The sequence below is a fragment of the Carcharhinus amblyrhynchos genome, unplaced genomic scaffold, assembly GCF_965287045.1.
Source record: "Carcharhinus amblyrhynchos unplaced genomic scaffold, sCarAmb.v2.hapA chromosome_157, whole genome shotgun sequence".
Classification (NCBI taxonomy): Eukaryota; Metazoa; Chordata; class Chondrichthyes; order Carcharhiniformes; family Carcharhinidae; genus Carcharhinus; species Carcharhinus amblyrhynchos.
In genome coordinates this window covers 10,902-31,954 of record NW_027649897.1, presented here as the reverse complement: position 1 = coordinate 31,954, position 21,053 = coordinate 10,902, and the positions used below count along the sequence as shown (strand labels likewise).

Below are 21,053 nucleotides of genomic sequence, written 5' to 3'. Positions count from 1 at the left end.
ACCCTCACTCCCCCTCAGTCACAATACTGACCCTCACTCCCCCCTCACTCACAATACTGACCCTCACTCCCCCTCACTCACAATACTGACCCTCTCTCCCCCTCACTCACAATACTGACCCTCACTCCCCCTCGCACACAATACTGACCCTCTCTCCCCCTCACTCAAAATACTGACCCTCACTCGCAATACTGACCCTCACTCAAAATACTGATCCTCAATCAAAATACTGACCCTCACTCACAATACTGACCCTCACTCACAATACTGATCCTCACTCACAACCCTGACCCTCACTCACAATACTGACCCTCACTCACAATACTGACCCTCACTCCCCCGCACTCACAATACGGACCCTTACTCACAATACGGACCCTCACTCACAATACGGACCCTCACTCACAATACTGACCCTCACTCACAATACTGACCCTCACTCCCCCTCACTCACAATACTGACCCTCACTCACAATACTGACCCTCACTCAAAATACTGACCCTCACTCACAATACTGACCCTCACTCCCCCTCACTCACAATACTGACCCTCACTCCCCCTCACTCACAATACTGACCCTCATTCACAATACTGATCCTCACTCACAATAATGACCCTCACTCCCCCTCACTCAAAATACTGACCCTCAATCACTACCCTGACCCTCACTCACAATACTGACCCTCACTCCCCCTCACTCACAATACTGACCCTCACTCAAAATACTGACCCTCACTCCCCCTCACTCACAATACTGACCCTCACTCACAATACTGACCCTCACTCCCCCTCACTCACAATACTGACCCTCACTCAAAATACTGACCCTCACTCCCCCTCACTCACAATACTGACCCTCACTCCCCCTCACTCACAATACAGACCCTCACTCCCTCTCACTCAAAATACTGACCCACACTCCCCCTCACTCACAATACTGACCCTCACTCATACTGACCCTCACTCCCCCTCACTCACAATACTGACCCTCTCTCCCCCTCACTCACAATACTGACCCTCACTCCCCCTCACTCACAATACTGACCCTCACTCCCCCTCACTCAAAATACTGACCCTCACTCCCCCTCACTCACAATACTGACCCTCACTCCACCTCACTCAAAATACTGACCCTCACTCCCCCTCACTCAAAATACTGACCCTCACTCCCCCTCGCTCACAATACTGACCCTCTCTCCCCCTCACTCACAATACTGACCCTCACTCCCCCTCACTCAAAATACTGACCCTCACTCCCCCTCACTCACAATACTGACCCTCACTCCACCTCACTCAAAATACTGACCCTCACTCCCCCTCACTCAAAATACTGTCCCTCACTCCCTCCTCACTCACAATACTGACCCTCACTCACAATACTGACCCTCTCTCCCCCTCACTCACAATACCGACCCTCACTCCCCCTCACTCACAATACTAACCCTCACTCCCCCTCACTCAAAATACTGACCCTCACTCCCCCCTCACTCACAACCCTGACCCTCACTCCCCAACACTCACAATACTGACCCTCACTCTCCCTCACTCACAATACTGACCCTCACTCCCCCTCACTCACATTACTGACCCTCACTCCCCCACTCAAAATACTGACCCTCACTCCCCCCTCACTCACAATACTGACCCTCACTCCCCCCTCACTCACAACCCTGACCCTCACTCCCCCTCACTCACAATACTGACCCTCACTCCCCCTCACTCACAATACTGACCCTCACTACCCCCTCACTCACAATACTGACCCTCACTCCCCCCTCACTCAAAATACTGACCCTCACTCCCCCTCACTCACAATACTGACCCTCACTACCCCCTCACTCACAATACTGACCCTCACTCTCCCCTCACTCACAATACTGACCCTCACTCCCCCTCACTCACAATACTAACCCTCACTCACAATACTGACCCTCACTCCCCCTCACTCACAATACTGACCCTCACTCCCCCTTCACTGACGATACTCAAACCCGTCATTCTCTCTTCACCTCGCCCTCAATCACTGTCAATATTGACTCTCCCATCCCCTCACCTCCTCCTCGCTCTTCCTCGCTCTCCCCCCCTTCCCCATCAATCCACCCCCCTCCCCCCATCACTCACGCTCCGACAATGCTGATGCTGCCCTCTCTCTCAGGACTCCCGAGACACTTCACTCTCCCGGCTCTCTCATAGAATGAAGCCAGACGTGCTCCAAGGTATGCGGGATAGCCACTGTCTGTGGGGAGAAACAGCAGGTTACAGCACTCAGAGGGCTCACCGTCCAGATGTTCGAGTGCAGAGAGTGGGATACACCATTCGACATCTCTGACCCACCCTCCCATACCTCATCTCCCTCCATCATTATATCCTACTCCACTCTCCATCAGATTAATCCAACTTCTTCCTTTAACTGTGCACAGTACTCCAAGTATGGTCTAACCAAGGGATATCGGGACCAGAACTGTGCACAGTGCTCCAAGTGTGGTCTAACCGAGGGATATCGGGACCAGAACTGTGTACAGTGCTCCAAGTGTGGTCTAACTGAGGGATATCGGGACCAGAACTGTGCACAGTGCTCCAAGTATGGTCTAACCAAGGGATATCGGGACCAGAACTGTGCACAGTGCTCCAAGTGTGGTCTAACTGAGGGATATGGAGACCAGAACTGTGCACAGTGCCCCAAGTGTAGTCTAACTCAGGGATATGGAGACCAGAACTGTGCACAGTGCTCCAAGTGTGGTCTAACTGAGGAATATGGAGACCAGAACTGTGCACAGTGCCCCAAGTATAGTCTAACCAAGGGATATGGAGACCAGAACGTTGCACAGTGCCCCAAGTGTGGTCTAACTGAGGGATATGGAGACCTGAACTGTGTACAGTGCTCCAAGTGTGGTTTAACTGAGGGATATGGAGACCAGAACTGTGCACAGTGCTCCAAGTGTGGTCTAACTGAGGGATATGGAGACCAGAACTGTGTACAGTGCTCCATGTCTGGTCTAACTGAGGGCTATGGGGACCAGAACTGTGCACAGTGCTCCAAGTGTGGTCTAACTGAGGGATATGGAGACCAGAACTGTGCACAGTGCTCCAAGTGTAGTCTAACTGAGGGACATGGAGACCAGAACTGTGCACAGTGCTCCAAGTGTGGTCTAACCGAGGGATATGGAGACCAGGACTGTGTACAGTGCTCCAAGTGTAGTCTAACTGAGGGACATGGAGACCAGAACTGTGCACAGTGCTCCAAGTGTGGTCTAACTGAGGGATATGGAGACCAGAACTGTGCACAGTGCTCCAAATGTAGTCTAACTGAGGGACATGGAGACCAGAACTGTGCACAGTGCTCCAAGTGTGGTCTAACTGAGGGATATGGAGACCAGAACTGTGCACAGTGCTCCAAGTATAATCTAACTAAGGGATATGGAGGTCAGAACTGTGCACAGTGCTCCAAGTGTGGTCTAACCGAGGGATATGGAGACCAGAACTGTGCACAGTGCTCCAAGTGTGGTCTAACTGAGGGACATGAAGACCAGAACTGTGCACAGTGCTCCAACTGTAATCTAACTAAGGGATATGGAGGTCAGAACTGTGCACAGTGCTCCAAGTGTGGTCTAACTGAGGGATATGCAGAACAGAACTGCGCACAGTGCTCCAAGTGTGGTCTAACCGAGGGATATGGAGACCAGAACTGTGCACAGTGCGCCAAGTGTAGTCTAACTGAGGGATATGGAGACCAGAACTGTGCACAGTGCTCCAAGTGTGGTCTAACCGAGGGATATGGAGACCAGAACTGTGCACAGTGCTCCAAGTGTGGTCTAACTGAGGGATATGGAGACCAGAACTGTGCACAGTGCGCCAAGTGTGGTCTAACCGAGGGATATGGGGACCAGAACTGTGCACAGTGCTCCAAGTGTGGTCTAACTGAGGGATATGGAGACCAGAACTGTGCATCGTGCTCCAAGTGTAGTCTAACTGAGGGATATGGAGAACAGAACTGTGCACAGTGCTCCAAGTGTGGTCTAACCGAGGGATATGGAGACCAGAACTGTGCACAGTGCTCCAAGTGTGGTCTAACTGAGGGATATGGAGACCAGAACTGTGCATAGTGCTCCAAGTGTAGTCTAACTGAGGGATATGGAGAACAGAACTGTGCACAGTGCTCCAAGTGTGGTCTAACCGAGGGATATGGAGACCAGAACTGTGCACAGTGCTCCAAGTGTAGTCTAACTGAGGGATATGGAGACCAGAACTGTGCACAGTGCTCCAAGTGTGGTCTAACCGAGGGATATGGAGACCAGAACTGTGCACAGTGCTCCAAGTGTGGTCTAACTGAGGGATATGGAGACCAGAACTGTGCACAGTGCTCCAAGTGTGGTCTAACTGAGGGATATGGGGACCAGAACTGTGCACAGTGCTCCAGATGTTGTTCCTGTCTTGTCACTGGGTCAAAATCATGGAATTCCCTCCCTTACAGCACCGTGGGTACACCTACACCTCCAGGACTGGAGTGGTTACGGGAGTGTTTGATGAGGCCTGCATAGATGGAGCTTTCTCTGTATCTAACCCTGTGCTATACCTGTCCTGGGAGTGTTTGATGGTACTCATGATGTGGAGATGCCGGTGTTGGACTTGGGTAAACACAATAAGAAGTCTCACAACACCAGGTTAAAATCCAACAGGTTTATTTGGTAGTAAACACCACTAGCTTTCAGAACGCTTTTCCTTCATCAGGTGAATGGGAGTTCTGTTCGCAAACAGGGCATATAAAAACACAAACTCAGTTCACAGAATACTGATTGGAATGCAGGTCTTTACAGCTAATCAAGTCTTAAAGATGCAGACAATGTGAGTGGAGATAGCATTGAGCACAGGTTAAAGAGATGTGTATGTGTCTGCGTAACAATACACATCTCTTTAACCTGTGCTTAATGCTATCTCCACTCACATTGTCTGCACCTTTAAGACTTGATTAGCTGTAAAGACCCGCATTCTAATCATTATTCTGTAAACTGTGTGAGCCTTTATATGCCCTGCTTTGATCAGAAATCCACACTCACCTGATGAAGGAACAGCGCACCAAAAGCTAGTGGTGTTTACTACTAAATAAACCTGTTGGACTTTAACCTGCTGTTGTGAGACTTCTTACAGTGTTTCATGGTGACAGAGTAGAGGGAGATTTACCCTGTATCTAACCCCGTGCTGTACCTGTCCTGGGAGTGTTTGATGGGGACAGTGTAGAGGGAGATTTACTCTGTATCTAACCCCGTGCTGTACCTGTCCTGGGAGTGTTTGATGGGGACAGTGTAGAGGGAGATTTACTCTGTATCTAACCCCGTGCTGTACCTGTCCTGGGAGTGTTTGATGGGGACAGTGTAGAGGGAGATTTACTCTGTATCTAATCCCGTGCTGTACCTGCCCTGGGAGTGTTTGATGGGGGACAGTGTAGAGGGAGATTTACTCTGTATCTAACCCCGTGCTGTACCTGTCCTGGGAGTGTTTGATGGGGACAGTGTAGAGGGAGATTTACTCTGTATCTAACCCCGTGCTGTACCTGTCCTGGGAGTGTTTGATGGGGACAGTGTAGAGGGAGATTTACTCTGTATCTAGCCCTGGGTTGTGCCTGTCCTGGGAGTGTTTGGGTGTGCATTGCAGTGAGGGATAATCACTCACCAGCGGGCATTTCTGCCAGGCGACCTGAGATTTCCCTAAGAGCTTCCGCCCAGCGGGAAGTTGAGTCAGCCATCATGCTAACATTGTAACCCATATCCCGGAAATACTCGGAGAGTGTGATCCCTGTGGAGACACAGGAGAGAATTTGTCAGGGTGCAAATATACCAGGAAGTGCTTCCTCAGAGACAGAGGGAAGGTCAGGGGATGGGTCAGCAAAGGTCAAAGGTCAAAGCGGGTGTAGGTCAGTGAGTGGGAGAAGGTCAGTGGGCACGGAAGGCAAAGATCAGAGGCTGATGTACAAGAAGGTCAGAGAGTGAGCCTGGAGAATGTCAGTGGGCAAGGACGGGGAAGGACAGGGAGCGAGCCTGGAGAATGCCAGAGGGCAAGGACGGAGAAGGACAGAGAGCGAGTCGGGAGAATGTCAGAGGGCAAGGACGGAGAAGGTCAGAGAGCGAGTCTGGAGAATGTCAGAGGGCAAGGACGGAGAAGGTCAGAGAGCGAGTCTGGAGAATGTCAGAGGGCAAGGACGGAGAAGGTCAGAGAGCGAGTCTGGAGAATGTCAGAGGGCAAGGACGGAGAAGGTCAGAGAGCGAGTCTGGAGAATGTCAGAGGGCAAGGACGGAGAAGGTCAGAGAGCGAGTCTGGAGAATGTCAGTGGGCAAGGATGGAGATGGTCAGAGAGCGAGTCTGGAGAATGTCAGAGGGCAAGGACGGAGAAGGTCAGAGAGCGAGTCTGGAGAATGTCAGTGGGCAAGGACGGAGAAGGTCAGAGAGCGAGTCTGGAGAATGTCAGTGGGCAAGGACGGAGAAGGTCAGAGAGCGAGTCTGGAGAATGTCAGTGGACAAGGACGGAGAAGGTCAGAGAGCGAGTCTGGAGAATGTCAGTGTGCAAGGACGGAGAAGGTCAGAGAGCGAGCCTGGAGAATGTCAATGGGCAAGGACAGAGAAGGTCAGAGGGCGAGCCTGGAGAATGTCAATGGGCAAGGAAGGAGAAGGTCAGAGAGCGAGCCTGGAGAATGTCAGTGGACAAGGACAGAGAAGGTCAGAGGGCGAGCCTGGAGAATGTCAGTGGGCAAGGACGGAGAAGGTCAGAGAGCGAGTCTGGAGAATGTCAGTAGGCACGGACAGAGAAGGTCAGAGGGCGAGCCTGGAGAATGTCAATGGGCAAGGATGGAGAAGGTCAGAGGCCGAGGCAGTTGCAGGACAGAGGCCAAAGCAGAAGACCATCAGAGGGCAATGGGAGCGAAAGTCAGAGGGCGAAGGGGGCAAAAAGGTCTGAGGACAAAGTCAAAGAAATACAGAGGGAAAAGGGTGAGAATGTCAGGGATGGTGTGGCAGGGTCATGGGGGTGACGTGGTGAGAAGGTCGGAGGGTGAGGTGGCTAAGGTTGGTAAGGGACATGGGATTAGAGGGTGAGTTGGATAGCGGTCAGAGATGGTGGGCTCAGAAGGTCAGAGTCGAGCAGATGGGCACTCACCAGTGTAGATTGAGGCCTCCCGTGCTGCCACTGGCATGTTGGAGGTATTGGCCACCAGGGCGGTTCTCTTCATGATGCTCTCCATCTTCCCATCGACCTCCATCGTCAGCTGGAGAGAAGGAAGTGTTACCATGGATACGGGGCGGGGACGGGGTACAGCCAGGGAACGCCCTCCACATTCCCTCCTTCAAACCATCCCACCCCTCACTGCTCCTCCCTGAACCTCAATCCCTATATCAATACCCCCACCCCCACCCCCCCCAAGTCCCTGGCTAGAGACTCCCACATCCCTCCCTCCAGCCCTTGCCACCGCGCGCCTCATTACCTCAGGGAAGTTCCTCAGCACCTCCGCCATTTCATTGCCTCTCTCTCCACATCCCACGTAGACAATGAGGTCGCTGTTGGAGAATTTGGACAGGGACTGGGAGATGACCGTTTTACCGCAGCCGAACGCCCCGGGAATGGCCGTTGTTCCTCCCAGAACGCACCTGGATTGTTGGGAGGGAGTGGCGGAAAGAGGCAAGCGGGTGACAGGTTGGTAAACAGACATCAACAGGCTCAATTTAGCTTAACCGGGCCACGTCAGGGTTAAATGAGGGCGGCACGGTAGCACAGTGGTTAGCACTGCTGCTTCACAGCTCCAGGGTCCTGGGTTCGATTCCTGGCTCGGGTCACTGTCTGTGTGGAGTTTGTACATTCTCCTCGTGTCTGTGTGGGTTTCCTCTCACAGTCCAAAGATGTGTGGGTTAGGTTGATTGGCCATGCTAAGAAATTGCCCCTTAGTGTCCAGGGATGTGTAGGTTAGAGGGATTATTGGGTATAATGTGTAGGGATATGGGGGTGGGGCCTGGGTGGGACTGTGTTCGGTGCAGACTCGATGGGCTGAAGGGCCTCTTTCTGCACTGTAGGCTTCTAGGATTCTATGATGAGGTTGGGAGGGTGCTATTCGAGATGTGGAGGATGAGAGGTTAAAACAGTTTTGTCAATCGGGGCGTCATGGGGTGAACGTGGGTCAAATAAGGTCACCCAAGGTCAGAGGGCAAGATTGCACATTCAATAAATAGTCGGGGGAGGGGGGATGGGGGGAGTGCGAGGAGTCTCATTGTCGGGAGGGGGGGAGGGTTAGGAGTTCCACAGTCTGGGGGTGAAGGGTCTCACAGTCTGGGGGTGAGGGGGTCTCACAGTCTGGGGGTGAGGGGGTCTCACAGTCTGGGGGTGAGGGGTCTCACAGTCTGGGGGTGAGGGGGGTCTCACAGTCTGGGGGTGAGGGGTCTCACAGTCTGGGGGTGAGGGGTCTCACAGTCTGGGGGTGAGGGGCCTCACAGTCTGGGGGTGACAGATCTCACAGTCTGGGGTTGAGGGGGTCTCACAGTTTGGGGTTGAAGGGGTCTCGCAGTCTGGGGGTGAGGGGGTCTCACAATCTGGGGGAGAGGGGCCTCAGTGTCTGGGGTGAACATAGAACATAGAACATTACAGCGCAGAACAGGCCCTTCGGCCCACGATGTTGCGCCGACCAGTTACAAAACACTGACCCACTAACCTAAACCAATCCCTTCTCGTCCATAAACCTATCCACGGATCTCTTAAACGCCCCCAAACTAGGCGTATTTACAACTGCAGCAGGCAGGGCATTCCAATCCCTCACCACCCTCTGGGTAAAGAACCTACCCCTGACATCCGTCCTATAACTACCACCCCTTAATTTAAAGCCATGCCCCCTCGTGCTAGATTTCTCCATCAGAGGAAAAAGGCTATCACTATCCACCCTGTCTAAACCTCTAATCATCTTATATGTTTCAATAAGATCCCCTCTTAGCCGCCTTCTTTCCAGCGAAAACAACCCCAAATCCCTCAGCCTCTCCTCATAGGACCTTCCCTCCATACCAGGCAACATCCTGGTAAACCTCCTCTGCACCCTCTCCAAAGCCTCCACATCCTTCCTGTAATGTGGGGACCAGAACTGCACACAGTACTCCAAGTGCGGCCGCACCAGAGTTGTGTACAGTTGCAACATGACGCTGCGACTCCTAAATTCAATCCCCCTACCAATAAACGCCAAGACACCGTACGCCTTCTTAACAACCTTATCTACTTGATTCCCAACTTTCAGGGATCTATGTACACATACACCTAGATCCCTCTGCTCATCCACACTATTCAAAGTCCTCCCGTTAGCCTTATACTCGACACATCTGTTATTCCTACCAAAGTGAATTACATAAGAACATAAGAACATAAGAAATAGGAGCAGGAGTAGGCCATCTAGCCCTTCGAGCCTGCCCCGCCATTCAATAAGATCATGGCTGATCTGTCGTGGCTCAGTTCCACTTTCCCGCCCTCTCCCCATAACCCTTAATCCCCTCTCTTATCAAAAACCCATCAACCCGCTTCTTAAATATATTTAGCGAGGCAGCCTCCACCACTTCAACGGGCAGAGAATTCCAGAGATTCACCACCCTTTGAGTGAAGAAGTTCCTCCTCAACTCCGTTCTAAACCGCCCTTCTTAGCTCACTCTTCAACTCCCTCCTAGCCAATCTGAAGGATCTCACAGTCTCGGGGTGAGGGTTTTCTCAGTCTGGAGGTGAGGGGGCCACACAGTTTGGGGGTGAAGGGGTCTCGCATTCTGGGGGTGATCGTGTCCCGCAGTCTGGGGGTGAGTTGGCCTCACAGTCTCGGGGTGATGGGCCTCACTGCCTGGTTTGTGGGGTCTCACAGTCTGGGGGTGAGGGTCTCACAGCCTGGGGGTGAGGGGGTCTCACAGTTTGGGGGTGAAGGGGTCTTGCAGTCTGGAGGTGAGGGGGTCTCGCAGTCTCGGGGTGAAGGGGTCTCGCATTCTGGGGGTGAGAGTGTCCCGCAGTCTGGGGGTGAGTTGGCCTCACAGTCTCGGGGTGATGGGCCTCACTGCCTGGTTTGTGGGGTCTCACAGTCTGGGGGTGAGGGTCTCACAGCCTGGGGGTGAGGGGGTCTCACAGTTTGGGGGTGAAGGGGTCTTGCAGTCTGGAGGTGAGGGGGTCTCGCAGTCTGGGGGTGAGGGGAGTCTCACAATCTGGGGGTGAGGGGCCTCAGTGACTGGGGGTGAAGGATCTCACAGTCTGGAGGTGAGGGGGTCTCGCAGTTTGGGGGTGAAGGGTCTCACAATCTGGGGTTGAGGTGTCTCACTGTCTGGGGGTGAGGGGTCTCACAGTCTGGGGGTGAGGGGGGGTTCGCAGTCTAGGGGTGAAGGGGGTCTCGCAGTCTGGGAGTGAGGGGGTCTCACAGTCTGGGGGTGAAGGGGGTCTCACAGTCTGGGAGTGAAGGGGTCTCACAGTCTGGGGGTGAGGGGGTCTCACTGTCTGGGGGTGAGGGGTCTCACAGTCTGGGGGTGAGGGGGTCTCACAGTCTGGGGGTGAGGGGGTCTCACAATCTGGGGGTCTGAGGTCTCACAGTCTGGGGGTGAGGGCCTCTCGCAGCCTGGGGGTGAAGGGAGCCTCACAGTCTGGGGGTGAAGGGTCTCACAGTCTGGGGGTGAAGGATCTCACAGTCTGGGTGGAAGCGGGTCTCACAGTCTGGGGGTGAAGGGAGTCTCACAGTCTGGGGGTGAAGGGAGCCTCACAGTCTGGGGGTGAAGGGTCTCACAGTCTGGGGGTGAAGGATCTCACAGTCTGGGTGGAAGCGGGTCTCACAGTCTGGGGGTGAAGGGAGTCTCACAGTCTGGGGGTGAAGGGAGTCTCACAGTCTGGGGGTGAAGGGTCTCACAGTCTGGGGGTGAGGGGGTCTCACAGTCTGGGCGTGATGGGGTCTCACAGACTGGGGGTGAAGGGAGTCACACAGTGGGGGGGTGAGGGGTCTCACAGTCTGGGGGGTGAGGGGGTCTCACAGTCTGGGGGTGAAGGGGTCTCGCAGTCTGGGGGTGAGGGGGTCTCACAGTCTGGGAGTGAGGGTCTCGCAGTCTGGGGGTGAGGGGGTCTCACAGACTGGGGGTGAAGGGAGTCACACAGTGGGGGGGTGAGGGGTCTCACAGTCTGGGGGTGAGGGGGCCTCACTGTCTGGGGGTGAGGGGGTCTCATAGTCTGGGGGTGAGGGGGTCTCACAGTCTGGGGGCGAGGGGGTCTCGCAGTCTGGGGGTGAGGGGGTCTCGCAGTCTAGGGGTGAAGGGGCCTCGCAGTCTGGGGTGAAGGGGTCTCGCAGTCTGGGGGTGAAGGGGTCTCGCAGTCTGGGGGTGAGGGGGTCTCACAGTCTGGGGGTGAAGGGGGTCTCACAGTCTGGGGGTGAAGGGGGTCTCACAGTCTGGGGATGAGGGGGTCTCACTGTCTGGTGGTGAGGGGTCTCAGTCGGGGGTGAGGGGGCCTCACAGTCTTGGGGTGAAGGGGGGTTCGCAGTCTGGGGGTGAGGGGGCCTCACAGTCTGGGGGTGAGGGGGGGTTCGCAGTCTAGGGGTGAAGGGGGTCTCGCAGTCTGGGAGTGAGGGGGTCTCACAGTCTGGGGGTGAAGGGGGTCTCACAGTCTGGGAGTGAAGGGGTCTCACAGTCTGGGGGTGAGGGGGTCTCACAGTCTGGGTGTGGGGGGTCTCACAGTCTGGGGGTGAAGGGCGTCTCACAGTCTGGGGGTGAGGGGTCTCACAGTCTCGGGGTGAGGGTCTCAGAGTCTGGGGGTGAAGGGAACTCGCAGTCTGGGGGTGAGGAGGTCTCGCAGTCTGGTGGTGAAGGGTCTCACATTCAGGGGGTGAGGGGGTCTCACAGTCTGGGGCTGAGGGGGTCGCAGTCTGGGGCTGAGGGGGTCTCACAATCTCGGGGTGAGAGGTCTCAGTCTGGGGGTGAAGGATCTCACAGTCTGGGGGTGAAGGGGTCTCGCAGTCTGGGGCACGGGGGTCTTGCAGTCTGGGGGTGAGGGGCCTCACAGTCTGGGGGTGAGGGGGGTCTCGCACTCTGGGGGTGGAGGGGTCTCGCAGTCTGGGGGTGAGGGGGTCTCGCAGTCTCAGGGTGAGGGGTCTCACAGTCTGGGGGTGAGGGGGTCTCACAGTCTGGTGGTTAAGGGGTCTCGCAGTCTGGGGGTGAAGGACCTCACAGTCTGGGCGTGAGGGGGCCTCACTGAGTGGGGGTGAGGGGTCCTTAGAGTCTGGGGGTGAAGGGGGTCTCGCAGTCTGGGTGTGAAGGGGTCTCGCAGTCTGGGGGTGAGGGGGTCTCGCAGTCTGGGGGTGAGGGGGTCTCGCAGTCTGGGTGTGAAGGGGTCTCGCAGTCTGGGGGTGAGGGGGCCTCACAGTCTGGGGGTGAAGGGTCTCACAGTCTGGGGGTGAGGGGGTCTCGCAGTCTGGGGGTGAGGGGGTCTCGCAGTCTGGGTGTGAAGGGGTCTCGCAGTCTGGGGGTGAGAGGTCTCATAGTCTGGGGGTGAAGGGGTCTCGCAGTCTGGGGGTGAGGGGGCCACACAGACGGGGGGTGAGGGGCCTCAGTGTCTGGGGGTTAAGGATCTCACAGTCTGGGTGTGAGGGGGACTCACAGTCTGTGGTTAAGGGGTCTCACAGTCTGGGGGTGAAGGGGTTTCACAGTTTGGGGGGGTTGTGTGGTCTCGCAGCCTGGGGGTGAGGGGCCTCACTGTCTGGAGGTGAAGGATCTCACAGTCTGGGGGTGAAGGGGGTCTCGCAGTTTGGGGGTGAGGGGGCCGATCAGTCTGGGGGTGAGGAGCCTCACAGTCTGGGGGTGAGGGGTTCTCACAGTCTGGGGGTAAGGGGGTCTCACAATCTGGGGGTAAGGGGGTCTCACAATCTGGGGGTGAGGGGGTCTCGCAGTCTTGGGGTGAGGGGGTCCCACAGTCTGGGGGTGAGGGGGCCTCATAGCCTGGGGGTGAGGGGCCCCACTGTCTGGGGGTGAAGGATCTCACAGTCCGGGTGTGAGGAGCCTCGCAGTCTGGGGTGAGGGGTTCTCACAGTCTCGGGGTGAGGGTCTCATAGTCTGGGGGTGAGGGGGTCTCGCAGTCTGGGGGTGAGGGGGCCTCACAGTCTGGGGGTGAGGGGGTCTCGCAGTCTGGGGGTGAGGGGGCCTCACAGTCTGGGGGTGAAGGGGGTCTCACAGTCTGGGGGTGAGGGGGTCTCACAATCTGGGGGTGAAGGGGCCTCACAGTCTGGGGGTGAGGGGCCTCACAGTCTGGGGGTGAAGGGGTCTCACAGTTTGGGGGGGGTTGAGGGGTCTCACAGTCTGGGGGGGTTGATGGCCCTCACAGTCTGGGGGTGAGGGGGTCTCGCATTCTGGGGTTGAAGGGGGTCTCGCACTCTGGGGGTGAGGGGCCTCACAGTCTGGGGGTGAGGAGGGGTCTCGCACTCTGGGGTGAAGGGGTCTCTCAGTCTGGGGGTGAGGGGGTCCCGCAGTCTGGGGGTGAAGGGGTCTCTCAGTCTGGGAGTGAGGGGGCCTCAGTCTGGGGGTGAGGGGCCTCCCCCCCTCACATACACAAAAACGTGCATGCCGCAGTCTATCTCATAGACACACACAAACACCATAATCCTCTTCCTCTCTTTCACAGACACGCACATTGACTCTCTCAACCACACACAAACAAACATGTTCTTCATTCTATCTCACAGATATAAAAAGAACATAGTTCTAGTTTTCTCTTTCACGCACGCACTCACATACTGACTCCAGTTTCTCTCTCCCACTGTCTAAGAAGGGAGGGAGACAGCAGACAGGAAATTATAGGCCGGTTAGCCTGACTTCAGTCACTGGCAAGATTTTAGAGTCCATTGTTAAAGATGAGATCAGAGAGTACTTGGAAGTGTCTGATAAAATAGGCCCCATCAAGGGGAGGTCATATCTGACAAATCTGTTCGAGTTCTTTGAGGAGGTAACAAGAAAGTTAAACAAAGGAGAACCAGTGGATGTGATTTATTTAGATTTCCAGAAGGCCTTTGCCAAGTTGCCACATCGGAGACTTAAGTAAGTAAAGTGCCCATGGTGTTAAGGGTAAGATCCTGGCATGGATAGAGGATTGGCTGAGTGGCAGAAGGCAGAGAGTGGGGATAAAAGGGTCGTTTTCAGGATGGCAGCTGGTGACTAGTGGTGTGCCTCAGGGGGTCAGTGCTGGGACCAGAACTTTTTACAATGTACATGAACGATTTGGAGGAAGGAACTGAAGGCACTGTTGCTAAGTTTGCAGATGATCCAAAGATATGTGGAGGGACAGGTAGTACTGAGGAAACAGGGGGCTGCAGAAGGACTTGGATAGGAGAGTGGGCAAAGAAATGGCAGATGGAATCCAATGTGTTAAAGTGTGAGTTTCTGCACTTTGGAAGGAGGATTGGAGGCAGAGACTATTTTCTAAATGGGGAAATGTTTAGGAAATTCAGAAACACAAAGGGACTTGGGAATCATTGTTCAAGATTCTCTTAAGGTTAATGTGCCGGTTCAGTCAGCAGTTAGGAAGGTAAATGCAATGTTAGCATTCATGTCGAGTGGGCTAGAATACAAGAGCAGGGATGTACTTCTGAGGCTGTAGAAGGCTCTGGTCAGATTCTGTCTGGAGTACTGTCAGCAGTTTTGGGCCCCGTATCTAAGGAAAGATATACTGGCCTTGGAAAGGGTCCAGAGGAGGTTCACTAGAATGATCCCTGGAATGAAGAGCTTGTTGTATGAGGAACGGTTGAGGACTCTGGGTTTGTACTCATTGGAGTTTAAAAGAATGAGGGGGGATCTTATTGAAACTTACAGAATACTTCAAGGCCTGGATAGAGTGGATGTGGAGAGGATGTTTCCAGTAGTAAGGAAAACTAGAACCAGAGGCACAACCTCAGGCTGAAGGGATGATCATTTAAAACAGAGATGAGGAGGGATTTCTTCAGCCAGAGAATGATGAATCTATGGAATTCTTTGCCGCAGAAGGCTGTGGATTCCAGGTTATTTAATGTCTTTAAGGCAGAGGTGGATAGGTTCTTGATTAATAAGGGGGTCAGAGGTTACGGGGAAAAGGCAGGAGGATGGGGATGAGAAAAATATCAGCCATGATTGAATGGCGGAGCAGACTCGATGGGCTGAATGGCCTAATTCTGCTCCTATGTCATATGGTCATATGGTCTCACAGTCTGGGGGTGAAGGATCTCACAGTCTGGGGGTGAGGGGTCTCACAGTCTGGAGGTGAGGGGGCCTCAGTCTGGGGGTGAAGGGGGGTCTCGCAGTCTGGGGGTGAAGGATCTCACAGTTTGGGGGTGAGGGGGTCTCACAGTCTGGGGGTGAAGGGGTCTCACAGTTTGGGGGTGAAGGGGGTCTCACAGTCTGGGGGTGAGGGGGGTGGGTGATGATAGATTATGAAGCAGAGAGTGAGACTCACAGTGAGAGGGAGAGACGCGGTTAGATATCGCACTCGTTGCCACTCACGGGAAAAGGGCGTCCAGCACCCGCTGCCCCGTCAGCAGGGGGTGATTACAGGGCAACTTCTCGGAGACCGGTCTGATCTGACGCACCGGCCACACTTGTACCATGGTCAGCTGGTCTTTCACCCCTTCAAAATCCAGCTCCATCAGCACATCCTGAGAGAGGGAGAGAGAAAGAGCGACAATGTAACCCCGCGCCAGGCACCGTGCTCCCCGCGCCAGGCACCGTGCTCCCCGCGCCAGGCACCGTGCTCCCCGCGCCAGGCACCGTGCTCCCCGCGCCAGGCACCGTGCTCCCCACGCCAGGCACCGTGCTCCCCGCGCCAGGCACCGTGCTCCCCGCGCCAGGCACCGTGCTCCCCGCGCCAGGCACCGTGCTCCCCACGCCATGCTCCCCGCACTCCCCGTGCCATGCTCCCCACGCCATGCTCCCCGCACTCTCCGTGCCATGCTCCCCACGCCATGCTCCCTGCACTCCCCATGCCATGCTCCCCACGCCATGCTCCCCACACTCCCCGTGTCGTGCTCCCCATACTCACCGTCACATCATAGTGCCCGGGGGGTGCAATGAAGGTGACTGTCCCCTTGCTCTTGGGGGGAATCAGGATCTTGTGTTTGATCAGGGAGTTCTCAAAAACCGAGGCATAAACATCTCCGCCAGTGACGTGACTCCCTACCTGAGGGGAGACAGGAGGGTACCGTCAATGTCGGGGCACACTTCCACGCCTGCCACAATTGCCCCATTCCCCCTCCGCGCCACCACACTCGGCCCATCCCCCTCCCCACCTGCCACACTCACCTCGTCCAGGCCTCTATCTGAGTCTGCCAAACTCACTCCATTTCCCTCCAAATCTGTCACACTCACTATCTGCAGCTCTCACACTCTCTCCATCTCTCCCTCCAAACCTGTCACATTCACTCTATCCGCATCTCTCATTCATTCCACCTCTCCCTCCAATCCTGTCACACTCACGTTATCCGAGTCACACTCTCTCCAATCCTCCCTCCAAATCTCCCATTCGCCCCCTCGCTATCTGAGTCTGTCACACTGACTCCATTTCTCCCTCGGGACCGCGTTACCTTCGCTCCATCTCGCCGTCCAACTCTGTCTCACACTCTCTTCATCTCTTCCTATGACTCTGATACACGCTCCACATCTCTCTCCAACTGTTTCACCCTCTCTCCATCTGGCCCTTTCACACTTTGTCCATCTCTCCTTCAGACTGTCACAGACTCTCCATCTCTCTGACCCATTCACACTCTCCAGCTCTCCCTCCAATTCTGTCACGGACTCTCAATCTCTGCCATTCTTATCCACCTCTTTTCTGTCTCCACCACTGACTCTCCCTCTCTCTGACTGTCCATTAGGTTCCATCAGACTTCTCCAACTCCCTATCTCTCTGTCTCTCACTCCCTTCCATCCTTCTTCTCCCACTCTCCCTCCCTCCATTCCCCCCCATCCTCTGTCATTCACACCTGCCTGCCCCTCGCCCCTTTCCTCCATCTTTTTCTCTTTCATTCCCTTTCCCTCCCCCTCTACTTCCCTTCCTGCCTCTTACTCTCTACCTCTATCTCTCTCCCTCTCTCACTCCCTCTTTTTCCTCCCTCCATTTCTCTTTATCTCTTTCCTCTCCCCTCTCTCTCCACCTCTGCCTCAATTCCTCACTCTCTCCCACTCCCACACACCTCACCCCCATTCCTTACCCTGATATTTGGCTCTGGGGTGAACTCCCACTTGGTGTGGGTGGGCAGCGGGCTGACGTTGACCCCCCGTGGGATGTAGATGCTCTCAGTCATCTGCCAGATGTCAAAGAGGGGCCGCTGGATCCCATCAAAGATGGAGCCCATGATCCCTGGACCCAGCTCCACAGAGAGGGGCTTCTCTGTCCGCAGGACCGGATCTCCGACCGACACGCCAGCTGTGAGTATCTGCTCAGGACACCAACATGGCTGAGACCCAGGCTCCCGGCCTACCCGCGAGGCCCAGTCTCCCGGCCTACCCGCGAGGCGCAGTCTCCCGGCCTACCCACGAGGCCCACGCTCCCGGCCTATCCGCGAGGCCCAGGCTCCCGGCCTACCCGCGAAGCCCAGGCTCTCGGCCTACCTGCGAGGCCCAAGCTCCCGGCCTACCCGCGAGGCCCAGGCTCTTGGCCTACCTGCGAGGCCCAAGTTCCCGGTCTACCCGCGAGGCCCAGGCTCCCGGCCTACCTGCGAGGCCCAGGCTCTCGGCCTACCTGCGAGGCCCAAGTTCCTGGCCGACCCGCGAGGCCCAGGCTCCCGGCCTACTAATGAGGCCTTAACTCAGGTAGCCCGCGCAATGGGCCAAACGCCACCTGCACCCCTCTACTGCCCCGGAGAGTGTTGGCAAAGGATACAAGTCTCCTCATAAACTTGGACTGTCGCCATCTCACCATCCAGGCGGATAATCTCACCCACCAGCTCACTGTGGCCAACTCGCACCAACTCATACATAGCAGCACCGGACATATTGGATGCCAGGACAACTGCGGAGAGAAAGGGACAGATAGCCAGAGGAAATTATAACACATGTTTCTCAGTCCCTGTACGCTGACTGGGGTCTCTCAGTCCCTCTCTCTCAGGGAGATATCTATACACTGACTGGTGTCTCTCACTCCCTCTCTCTCAGGGAGATATCTGTACACTGACTGGTGTCTCTCAGTCCCTCTCTCTCAGGGAGATATCTGTACACTGGCTGGTGTCTCTCAGTCCCTCTCTCTCAGGGAAATATCTGCACACTGACCGGTGTCTCTGAGTCTCTCTCTCTCAGGGAGATATCTGCACACTGACCGGTGTCTCTCAGTCCCTCTCTCTCAGGGAGATATCTGTACACTGACTGGTGTCTCTCAGTCCCTCTCTCTCAGGGAGATATCTGTACACTGACTGGTGCCTCTCAGTCCCTCTCACTCAGGGAGATATCTGTACGCTGACTGGTGTCTCTCAGTTCCTCTCTCTCAGGGAGATATCTGTACACTGACTGGTGTCTCTCAGTCCCTCTCTCTCAGGGAGATATCTGTACACTGACTGGTGTCTCTCAGTCCCTCCCTCTCAGGGAGATATCTGCACACTGACTGGTGTCTCTCAGTCTCTCTCTCTCAGGGAGATAGCTGTACACTGACTGGTGTCTCTCAGTCCCTCTCTCTCAGGGAGATATCTGTACACTGACTGGTGTCTCTCAGTCCCTCTCTCTCAGGGAGATATCTGTACACTGACTGGTGTTTCTCAGTCCCTCTCTCTCAGGGAGATATCTGTACACTGACTGGTGTCTCTCAGTCCCTCTCTCTCAGGGAGATATCTGTACACTGACTGGTGTCTCTCACTCCCTCTCTCTCAGGGAGATATCTGTACACTGACTGGTGTCTCTCAGTCCCTCTCTCTCAGGGAGATATCTGTACACTGACTGGTGTCTCTCAGTCCCTCTCTCTCAGGGAGATATCTGTACACTGACTGGTGTCTCTCAGTCCCTCTCTCTCAGGGAGATATCTGTACACTGACTGGTGTCTCTCAGTCCCTCCCTCTCAGGGAGATATCTGTACACTGACTGGTGTCTCTCAGTCCCTCTCTCTCAGGGAGATATCTGTACACTGACTGGTGTCTCTCAGTCCCTCTGTCAGGGAGATATCTGTACACTGACTTGTGTCTCTCAGTCCCTCTCTCTCAGGGAGATATCTGTACACTGACTGGTGTCTCTCAGTCCCTCTCTCTCAGGGAGATATCTGTACACTGACTGGTGTCTCTCAGTCCCTCTCTCTCAGGGAGATATCTGTACACTGACTGGTGTCTCTCAGTCTCTCTCTCTCAGGGAGATATCTGTACACTGACTGGTGTCTCTCAGTCCCTCTCTCTCAGGGAGATATCTGTACACTGACTGGTGTCTCTCAGTCCCTCTCTCTCAGGGAGATATCTGTACACAGACTGGTGTCTCTCAGTCTCTCGCTCTCAGGGAGATATCTGTACACTGACTGGTGTCTCTCAGTCCCTCTCTCTCAGGGAGATATCTGTACACTGGTGCCTCTCTGAGTCTCCTCTCTCTTGGAGTGTCTCTCACCTGGACCCGAGACTCCGTGAACATATCCAAACATGCTCTCTCGCTCCTCGTCGCGAACCTTTGGCAGCTTCTCGAAATCCATGCTGGAAGTTAGTGCTTGGTCGTTGCGATGCATGAGAGATAACAGGAAAAGACAGCGTGAAGGGGAGAGAAAGAGCTGTGAGCTTGACATGGGATAATCAAGCCTTAGACTGAATGAGACAACCTGAAACCCCACTGGGTCCCCGAATATCACAGTGAAACAGCAGCAAGAGGAGGCCAATCTGTCCCTCAACTCTGCTCACCCACTCCATATGATCATAGCTGATCTTTTAGCAGATCTCCTCTTTCCCTCTGTCTGGGGTGGGTGGGTTATCTTATGAGGAAAGGTTGGAGAGGTTAGGTTTGTATCCAATGGAGTTTGAAAGAGTAAGAGGCAGCTTGATCAAAGCCATTGGGATCCTGAGGGATATTGACAGGGTGGATCTGGAGAAGATGTTTCGACTTGTGGGAGAATCTCGAACCAGGGGTTAAAAATAAGGGGGTTGCTCATTTCAGACAGAGACGGAGGAGAAATGTTTTGTCTCAGAGGGTGGGAAGTCTCTGGAACTCTCTTCCATGAAGGCAGTGGAAGCAAAGATCTCTGAGGGGCAAACACGCGGTGGGTCGTACGGGGGCTGCTCTTGGATGTTTCGAGAGTTGCCTAGTACTTTGCGTTGTTTGTGTACGCTTAAAACTGGACCAGCTGATGGGCACCGTGACAGCTCAGTGACTATCACTGCTAGCTGTGCAGATACATGGATTTGGGCCAGTGTCTGTGGGAGTTTGCGCATTCTCCCTGTGGTTGCATGGGTTTCCTCCAGGTGCTCCGGTTTCCTCCCACACCCCAAAGATGTGCTCTTAGGCTGATTGGTGTAACAAATTGTCCCTAAATTATTCTCCCCTTAATCCGGTTTCCAATGGGGGTACCATAAGCATAGCCATGGGTCAAGGGTGGAGGAGGAAAAACACATTGTTAAGATGGCGGCGCGGGCTCGTTGGGCCGAAGGGCCTGTTTCCCGTGCTGTGTTGTTCTTTGTTCTTTGAATACTTTTAAGGCTGAGCTGGATAGATTCTTGATTAACAAGGGGGTGAAAGGTTATCAGGCGTTGGCAGGAATGTAGGGTCAAGGTTACAATCAGACCAGCCATGATCTTATTGAATGGGGGAGCAGGATTGAGGGGTCGAGGTGGGGGAGCGAGGTTCCTAACACAGTCGTTTGTATCCGCACATACTTCAGTTCAGCCAGTTGCTGAGTTTACACAAAAATGAGTTCCGTCGGGAATTGGAGGCGGATTATCCACTATTCTTGGACAGGTCCTGGCATGAGTTGGGTTTGGGACAGCAGCATTTTGGCTCAGACTGAAAAGACCGGTGATACAGAGAGCCCAGTTTACACATCATTCACTGAGCTCTCTGACTGGCAGTAACACCCAGTACAACCTGCTTTTAAAAACAAACCCTTGTTTTCAAACCCATCCATGGCCTGCTC

At 54.7% G+C, this 21,053-nt stretch overlaps 1 protein-coding gene across 1 annotated transcript in view; it reads right to left on the bottom strand.

The window, feature by feature from the left end:
- The window catches only part of LOC145338737 (V-type proton ATPase catalytic subunit A-like), a 64,004-nt gene extending 44,376 nt beyond the window's left edge, over window positions 1–19,628 (bottom strand). Inside the window, exons 1-9 of the mRNA XM_080183127.1 lie at window positions 19,544–19,628; window positions 17,853–17,981; window positions 17,182–17,396; window positions 16,017–16,154; window positions 15,482–15,633; window positions 7,471–7,633; window positions 7,146–7,254; window positions 5,669–5,791; window positions 2,123–2,237 (exon numbers count right to left, since the gene is read on the bottom strand). Of these exons, the coding sequence (XP_080039253.1) occupies window positions 2,123–2,237; window positions 5,669–5,791; window positions 7,146–7,254; window positions 7,471–7,633; window positions 15,482–15,633; window positions 16,017–16,154; window positions 17,182–17,396; window positions 17,853–17,981; window positions 19,544–19,625 (1,226 nt within the window). The 5' untranslated portion in view covers window positions 19,626–19,628. The remainder of the gene's footprint in view (window positions 1–2,122; window positions 2,238–5,668; window positions 5,792–7,145; window positions 7,255–7,470; window positions 7,634–15,481; window positions 15,634–16,016; window positions 16,155–17,181; window positions 17,397–17,852; window positions 17,982–19,543) is intronic.
- Window positions 19,629–21,053: the final 1,425 nt, after the last annotated feature.